This window comes from Mastomys coucha, unplaced genomic scaffold (assembly GCF_008632895.1).
Source record: "Mastomys coucha isolate ucsf_1 unplaced genomic scaffold, UCSF_Mcou_1 pScaffold23, whole genome shotgun sequence".
Lineage (NCBI taxonomy): Eukaryota > Metazoa > Chordata > Mammalia > Rodentia > Muridae > Mastomys > Mastomys coucha.
In genome coordinates this window covers 4492526-4502049 of record NW_022196906.1, presented here as the reverse complement: position 1 = coordinate 4502049, position 9524 = coordinate 4492526, and the positions used below count along the sequence as shown (strand labels likewise).

The following is a 9524-nucleotide window of genomic DNA, read 5'->3' as shown; positions in this document are numbered from 1 at the left end:
AAGAAGAAGAAGAAGAAGAAGAAGAAGAAGAAGAAGAAGAAGAAGAAGAAGAAGAAGAAGAAGAGCTAGACTCTTGGATTGGGTCACCATCAGTTGTCTTGCATGTAATACAATGGCCAGTTCTTGTTGGTGAAATGAAAACCCCAAACTAAAGTCAATAAAGCTTTCCTATTCACCTTGTTTGGTGAAGAGAAGATCAGGCAACTAGATCTTGAATAGAAATGTGAAACATGCTACCACTACCAGTAATCACTTCTGCCTCCATCTGCATACATATTTAATTAATTCCATCCAGACTGTGTTAATTTGCGTCAATAGCAAAGTGCTTTCTTTCATGGAGTGAAGGTTCAATGAACATCAGGTACCAAAAAAGACCAAAAACTTAGATTCTATTCTCTCTCTATTTAAAAAAATCTTAAACCACAGCTACCCTTCCCACATTTAGTCTGTGTGATGAGTAAGACAATAGGTTAATCAGACTGACCACACTTGAGTCAGGTATCCTTAGTAAATTTTACCTCTAACCAGACAGAAGGCAGAAACTGTGAAGAATTATGATGCCTGAACTTCAACTCATTCTATCAGATGGCTCTCAGAAGAAATACTGAGAAAATACCTGTCATTCTTGAAAAACAAAAGCATACACAAATATGCTGTAAACAAAACTGCAAATATACATATAAGAAAAAGATTTGTCAAATCTTCACATCTCAGCCAAAGTGTATGAGACATGACTTCAGTATCCTAGAAATGAGCACTACTCTACGCATCAGAAGAGTCTACTAAAATAGGTCACATTGCTATTGCATAGCATAACCAACTAGATACAAGTCCATAGAAAATCACACAAAGCCCAACTCTGGTAGTAGCGCAACTCTGTACAGCCGTAGTACCAGGGTAAGTCACTGGTGTTTGCAATACCTGTGGGACTCATCCATGACTGATCGTCTTCTACGCTCTAGTCCTGTGAATGTGCATCAAAGTCCCCAGAAAAATCTCTTACCACCCCTTGAAGTTCTTCTTCCCTAGTTAGAGTTGGGCCCTGTATTCTAAAATTTTAATAAGTTGTACAAATTTTTCTGACTCCATCATCTTTCTGGCCAGTAACATGATTTGAACTGCAATCAACTTAGGGAAATGTGCCCTGACTCTCCATAAACAATCACAATAAAGAAAGAAATCAACAACCATAAAGACTCTGAAGGAGAGTAATGGACTCTCAGCTGGAGGGCATCCATTTATTAGGAACTGGGACAATTTGAGGTTGTGTTAATGGCATTTAATCTAAAGTAGGTCTGTCAAGTGAGTCAGGAGAGAGCGGTGTGTGGGCAAAGGCACGAAGACATACAACAGGGCTCTTAGGTAAGAGTCAGCCAATACCAGGGGTATTGAAAATCAAAAGGTACCTTGCTGAAGAAAGCAGTCCACATACTTCCATCTACAATGCACTGTCTTTTAAGCCTTTCTCCTTTCTGCATCAAATCCTGTTGAACATAAAATTTTAGTTTTTAAGCTACACATGAACTGAGACATTAAAACTACAACTATACTGTACAGTAAAGGCTATGGCAGTTTTACCCTGTGAAATATAAAGTAGAGCTTAATTGCTGAATTTGACCAACTGTCAAACAGCATAGCATACACAATGTGCTTTCTTGTGTGCCCAGTAATTGCTTTCAGAACAGAACTGAAACGAACTAGCACTTTCTCTTACTATTCAGCTCAGACCAGATATTCTAATTTAAAGTCTCCTATTCACCCTTTTTCATCTTGCTTTAACATATAGTTTTATCTTAGCTGTTTTAGTAAAATGCATATGCTTTGTTAACATAAATTGTGTCCAAAGTGGAATATTTATTTATGCTAAGAAAAAAAAACCAAAAGAAATTACTAGAGATTCAGATACTTTTAAGATTTCTTAATAGAATTTTCCATATGTAACTTTGTAGAAATATTTTTGAGTTGAGATTGATTTCTACCACTTTTCTACAATATTCCATGACACTTAAGAACTCCCAGAATTCGAAGGGATTTATACAACTAAAAGCTTTAGATTAAATCTGCATCAGGATAAATGAGATACAAAAGAATAATCAAATTAATAGGAAGGAAAAGGAAACTAAAGAATCTATTTTAAGATACTAACTTTGAAGATGAGGCCATTTGAGCAAAGATAGAAATGAGGATGTCTATGAGTACAGACACCACATTTACAAACAAGCCATTGGAGATAACTTTACATCACTAGATATGCTCAGCTGACTTTAAACCAGATCCCACTGGAATAGATAGAAAAGGAGAGACATTTTGGAAAGGAGGGAAGGAAAGATTTTTAGAAAAGCAGTGTAAGAGAGCACTCCTGAGGGAGAGAGGCAGGTGCGGAGTGGGGAGCTTCCACACGAGTATTAAGTGACACCACTGTGTGAGCACCCCACTCACATGCTGCTCCTCAGACTCGATGTGCACTGCACAGTCCCTCAGTTTAGGAGATTAGAAAAACGAATGGCCAGATCACTTGGCTCTGGGAAGGCACGGGCTGACTGTCAGCAGACTCTGTGATGACAGTGGCATTGATGATTTCTCTGCTGTGATTTTAATTTTGATTTGCAAACTTTAATACAAAGATGAAAGGATAGTCTTAAAGCCTTCACTACTTACTTGATAAAATTGTACATATTTTCCCTTTGAGTTTTGTCCTCAATGCCTCATCAAAACAAACATAAAACTTTACCATCCCTGGGATAACTCTACTGTGTGCTGTCTTTCCATATCTTATGTCATGTTAAAATTGTCCTGGTCTCTTCCCATCCCCCTTCATGTTACACAAATACAAAAAAAAATGCATGCAGAGTCATACACACAAAAGCTTACAAGCATACACATGCATTGACACAAACACTTTAAACCACACACTGAACTCCTTTGCAACAGTGTCTGGCTGTCCCTGCAGTTTCCTCTGCTGCTTTACACACAGATCCTAAACATTATGTTTAAGAGAAAGCTAGCCCCAAGGCCCCCTGATGCCAGCAGCCCCAGAGCCCACCAGACCACTGACCTTTCAATGAGAAAAAACATAAACAATCTTATGGCGTCCACTGCTATCTCTAAATGCTCACATTTGGTGCTTCCTGTTTCTGTCTTCATTTATTATGTGAACTGTGTACTCAAAAACTTATTTCTGTGTGTCCTATGTTTCAGAGCTAATACTTGCAAACTTCTCTATATTCATGCATGTGGTTTGGATGGCAATCCCAGGGCCTTACTCATGCAAGTCATGTTGAAGTTTTCAGTTCTTTTCTTTTTATGCACCCAAGCTGGAAACAATGTTGTTCCTGATGGTCTGACCCCTTCCTTATACTGCATTGTATGTTGGGTGACCCTCAGTTTGTTTCTTTCTCTGTTTTGCATGTTCACTTGTCCTTCCTCTGCCTTTGACTATTGTTAAAATTTGGGTCTTTGTTATTTCTAAACTATGGAGATTATGTGGTTGACAGGACTGACTCTGCTCAAACTCCAGCATGTGCATTCAACTCAGTGGATCCAACTTATAGTGAGGCTGAATATTTCTCCAAGGATGAACAGACTCTCTGTTCTCGGATTCTTGTCTGTACTTGCAGAGCTGCCCATTACTTTCCTCTACATTCTAACAAACCAGGAAAACAAATTTCTCCATCCCTGATGGTTCTTCTCTATCTCCGTTCCCAAATGGTTTCAAGCTTCCTTCCCTTTCCCAGTTGCTGAAATACTTCAGTGCACATAATATTTAGGATATACCTCAGTCATGAAACTTGCCACTTCTTTTGACTTTGATGTATAGTTTTTCCCATTTACTTGATTTTATTATAGCATTCTCTTTAAAAGTAACTTTATTGAATACTTGAGAGCAAAGTACATGACTAATTAATCTTTATAGCTTCTAAAATTCTTAGAAAATGCTTTGCATATGATAAACAGTTAAAACTACAAGTTAATAGAGTAGGAGAGGTGGTTTAGTGGTTAAGGATGCTGTCTGTTCTTCCAAAGGACCTGAGTTCAGTTCTTAGCACCTATATTGGGCAAGTCATGAGTGCCTGAAACTCCAGCTCTAGGGGATTCAACATCCACTTCTGGCCTCTTTGGGCACTTGCATACACATACTTGCATACTTACCAAATATATATTTGCATATTTATTACAAATAAATAAAAATACATTTTAATTAAAAGCAAGAACATATATGCACTATTAAATAAATATTAATTTACATGACAAAAAATAAATTTCTAAAATATTCTCATAAAAATTATTTATTATAGGAAATATTTGTATTTATGTACTGTATAAATAGTAACTGAGGCTCAGTGGTTAAGAGTAATTGATGCCCTTAGGCAGAGAAGGCAAGTTTATATATTGGCACCTGTGTTGGGCAGCTCTTAGCATCTTAGAATTCTTATGTAAGGGAATCCAATATCCTCTCCTGGCCTCCATGGGCACCCCCACATACATGTACCTACAGGCACACATATGTATACATACCCATATGCACATCTATATAAATATATACATGCACATGTACATGCACATACACATATATATCATTAAATAAATCATATTTAAAAATTATCTAAACTCTCCATATTGATTAATGCTTTGAAAAATAGACAACCTCATTCTTATGGGAAGACTAGGATTTCACCATGATGAGTGAGCGTAAGTGTGCTCTTTACTTCAATGTATTAAAAATTCTACACTCATCCAACACATATTAACTACCAAACCAGAGTGATTTTCCATGTAATAACTCCAAAGCTGGAAAGAAACTATAGCATTCATTTAATGCTTAAAGATGCCTATTCTTTATTTCCCAGGTGTAATGGGAGAATATGAGCCAAAACTTGAGGTCCATTTTCCTTTCACGGTCACAGCTGCTAAGGGAACAACTGTGAAGATGGAATGCTTTGCACTTGGCAAGTAAGTAAATATTAGTCTACAATTAGGCACAATTGTTTATTAAAATATGACTCAGTTGTTCGGATTACTTATTTTGCTAGGCTTCACTCTCCTAGAAGCCCTGTGGTGACTATAGTGCTTTGAGAAGAAGGGAAGCTGAGAATTTTCAAGTTGCCAGACCCCTTGAGCTGCTAAATCATTTTTATACACAGTGACGTTTGGGAATTTGTTGTTTTAGCACCAAGGAATCTTATCTTAATGCAGGAGACCTTTACATCGCTCTATCTACCGATCCTGAGAATCCTAGCACTCTCATGGTTCCTTCAGCACATGACGGCGAGGAGAGGAAAAAGACAAAGTGCCATATCTACTCATCTGCAGGATGTGGCTGTTGAAATGTGAAGACTGTAAGGGCTTATGAGACTATAAGAGGCATGGCGTAGTGGTAGAATGCTTGCCTAATATGTATAGGACTCATGTGCAATCCTAGAACTACAAGGGAAAACAAGAGTTTGAAGGTGCTAAGAGTGCTTGCTGTGTAAGAGTAAGAAGGAGAGTGTAGTCCTCAGAATCCATGTAATGAAATCAGGCATGTTGCCTGTTCTTATATTGGAGTGTCCAGGAGGCAGGTGGGTTCCTTTAGTTGCTATAGCCCGTCTGCCTGGACTACTTGGCAAACTCCAGAAAAATGAGAGGCTGGCTTGTTAAAAATCAGATAGTGTTTGAGGAGCCACCTGAGCCTGTCTTCTGATTTCCTACATGCACACGCATACATACATGCTCATACACAAACACACACACACATATATGTGCATAACCTGAGACCTCTACTATAAGAGTACTTAGAGAGATCCAACTGAGTATTTCCCTGTCTCTTGATGTATACAATCTACAACATTCTCCAAGTGAAAGCTGATTGAGAACACATTGTCATGATGGCTGGTCTGAGTAACAGTCTTTCTGAATGTTTAAATTCTGTGCTGTGTATTGCTTGTGAATGATGGCTATAGTGTGGGTCTTCCCATGAGTAGCAGGAGTGGACTTCTGATGATGTTTGATTATAGTGTTAGGACTTGTTTCAAACACAGTTTTATTATTTTTAGAATGAGAAGTCCTTAGGGTCCTTTCAAGATCTATAATTATAATTTGTATAAATGCATCTCTCCCAGAATTACTAATCATTTAACTTCAGTGGTGCTAAACTAACACCCACAGTGTTACATGGAGATAAAACATGTTTCAGAAATGTGTAGATTTCTGAAAAACAGTAGGATCAGCCCATGGAGAGAGGAAAATATTAGTAACTAGTAGAGATTCAGCTAGAGGTTTGGGAGAAACATCAGCAGCACTATGTGTTGTAATTTTAAGGCAGATCATGAACACATGTCTATGCACTTCCACTCACATTTGAGATCATGGTAGGTAGAAAAAAAAAATAAAAGTCTGTGTAGCCCTATTGTTAATAAATTGTTTAATAGATGTATAATATAATGTATAAAAATGCATGTATCTGGTCAGGTCCCCAAGCCAAAGCCAAAGACACGAGTTAAGTGCACAAGACTGAATGATACCTTTAAACTACTGCCATTTGCCTGGGAGCATTGAAAGTCAGACTTTTAATCTTGATAAATGGAAAAATAATATATTCCAATGGGATTTCAAAGGCTTTTGTATATCCTGCAGTCAAATAATTCTTAAATGCTGAAAATTGTGCTAACATCCAAACCAGAAAGGGGTCACATTGTAAAACAGATTAGAAAACTCGATTTATAGAGAAAAACCAACATAGAGTCTCTCCTGTGGCAGGTTATTTAATAAGTTAGATGTGTTTGATGGGGGAGGCTTAGAGTCCATCCTTCTGGGTGGAACCTTACAATTCAAATCATTTATATTGTTGAATCTTTATTTTCTCTATCATCCCAATGATTTTCTTGTTTCCACTCACTAAAATAAATAACTTTAAAAGAAGGTTTAAAAAAAGACATACTGGACATACTGCCTTAGTGAGGAAGCCCTCCCCCACATCTCTCCCCACACACACACACACACACACAAACACAAACACATGCTTGGTACTCTTTCTATGAATTATGATGATGGAAGGGGAAAACAATATAAGACAATATGCCAGTACTTAATAGTCACCTGCCACAGCCGCATGGTGGTGGCTCATGCCTTTAATCCTAGCACTTGGGAGGCAGAGGCAGGTGGATTTCTGAGTTTGAGGTCTACTGAATGAGTTCCAGGACAGCCAGGACTACACAGAGAAACCCTGTCTAGAAAAAAACAACAACAACAACAACAAACAAAAAAAGTCACCTTCCATCACATGGAAAGAAATGACTGAAAGGGACATTTTGACCTGTTTGATTCCCTCCCTAGCATCACAAGAAGTAGGTAACTTCTCCCAACATGAACACTATATTTTCAACTAACTGTCATAGTACTTCCTCACAGCTCACATAAAGTGCTGACCACTTTCCTGATGCTCAGGGCCCTAGTGGACTTTTTCTTTAGAGTGACACTATCTGTTACGTAGTGTTAGTCAGGACCTAACATAGGGCAAAATCTACCTCTCACTGCATATGCATATGTGCTTTCACCAGGTATCCCTCATGGACCGTCCTTGTCTGGATTCTAGAATGGTGTTTTGACAACTCCATTTTTCTCATGATCTCATAGCCTTTGGATTGTTCTTTCCTAGACCAGATACAACCCTATTCCTTCCACGTCAGCCATCACTCATTGCTCCCTTAAAGAGACCATGTTGGACTATTGTATATAACTTACACTTAAATTTCTGTGTTCAAAAATTATGTGCATTGTCTCCTACAGTATCCCTAATGAAAGGTTGAATTTATACTGGTATGTTGGTACTTAACTATAAGTCTTGATCAGTCAGGAACCTAGAGGAAAACAGATTACAACTCAGATGGTTTAAAAGAACTGAAGAGTGGTCAAGTTGAAGATCTGTAAATGTCATAAGTAGAAGGAAAATGGCATAGCAAAGGGGTTTCCATAGATAGCAACAGCAAGAACCCATTATCATCTCCAAGAGAAGAGATATCTCACAACACAGGAAGCAGGGAGAGCTGGAGATTGGAAGGAACTGGGGGCTAGACACAGCAGAGACAGTTGCTCTGACCAGAACAAGAATATGGATGAAGGGAACCCCAGGGAACTGGTGTATTGATTTCTATTTCTGATCATTTCTTCTCTGCTGGCTTCCATGAAGCCAGCTAGAAGTCCCATAGTAAGTTAGCTTGCAAAGCAGAGAATGTAGTCATCAGCAAAAGATTATGGGAAAGATAATGGCAGGCAGGGAAAACAGACAGAAGTCAGCTCAGTGTCCATGTCAAGGACAGAAGATTCATGAGGGCAGGGTTTGTAACTCTATTCCACATTTGCTCATCATTTGTGCCTCCTTCAGTATCCACCAGGTGGGCAGAACTCAGGACATTTATGGTCGTGGAATTTATTACCTAAAACACACTTATATCAACTACTAATTAGTACTAATAAATAAATGTCCTTTAATAATACTCTACAATGTACTTCTCTCTCTTTCTCTCTCTCTCTCTCTTCCTCTCTCTCTTTCTCTCTCTTTCTGTGTGTGTGTGTGTGTGTTCTTACTGCTATCAGTGCCTATCTGAGCATCTATGTTTGTAGGGATGTAGAATCATTCTCTGGTCTTCACCATTTTGCACCTATTCTTACCTCCCTTCATTCATTTTCACATTGTTTTAGATTTACTGCTTCTCTATGTCTTCTTGATTAGGTGAGAGTGTTTATTCTGAGATCCAGTCTGATAACAAGTGTGTGTGTGTTCAACATCGTAGTTGTTACTTACAGGCTCAATGCTACACAGCAGATCTTTATACTCACCCTGTGAATTCAAACACTTTTCATTACAAGGTGAGTTGCGTTCATGTTTTATCCTATGTGAGAAGATTGGGTGTAACTAAAAGAAACATCATACACAGAAGATAAGAGGAAAGGAACAGATGGAGATGGGGAGGGGAAGCAGGCAGAGATTTATTGCATTGTGAGTGTAACACCAGAAGACCATAAACATAAACTACTATTATTAACAGTTTTCAGCATTTCTAGATGTTACTGTCTGGACTTTCTATCAGAAAGCATTATTTCCATCCTGTGGAAAACTGACTCAAACAACAACTACATGTAGTTCATGTCTCAAAGAATGTTGTTAACCCATTTATGAACAGGAGATAAGATCCAAGAGCTAGGATCTGTCTATTTCATCTCATATACACAAGTAGAAAAAGAGCCTGGAAAGGACTCAAGAAGTAAATGCAGGTCTGCAGACTTTTAGTGCCAACTACATACTAGCTATTTCACCTGATTCCATGGGATGCACAATCCTGTTCCCAAGGAGATACCATACTGTCTTCATTTGTTCATGTGACTGATATCATACCTTCCTGACTCCAACAGCAGGTATGATGTGTATGCCTGTTATATGCCTTGACAAAGATAACCCCACAATGGTCAACCTTTATTGCTAGGAACATTATTTTCCATTGATTAAAACTGAGACTAGCAAATGGCATATTTTTCTTTTTTTTTTTTTT

General features: G+C 38.2%; 1 protein-coding gene across 5 annotated transcripts in view; it reads left to right on the top strand.

Moving 5' to 3' along the window:
* Cntn5 (contactin 5) overlaps positions 1-9524 on the top strand; it is a 1204186-nt gene that overhangs the window by 873362 nt on the left and 321300 nt on the right. For all 5 annotated transcript variants that reach the window (XM_031346014.1, XM_031346011.1, XM_031346010.1 and 2 more), the window contains one exon: positions 4848-4950. In XM_031346014.1, the coding sequence (XP_031201874.1) occupies positions 4848-4950 (103 nt within the window). The remainder of the gene's footprint in view (positions 1-4847; positions 4951-9524) is intronic.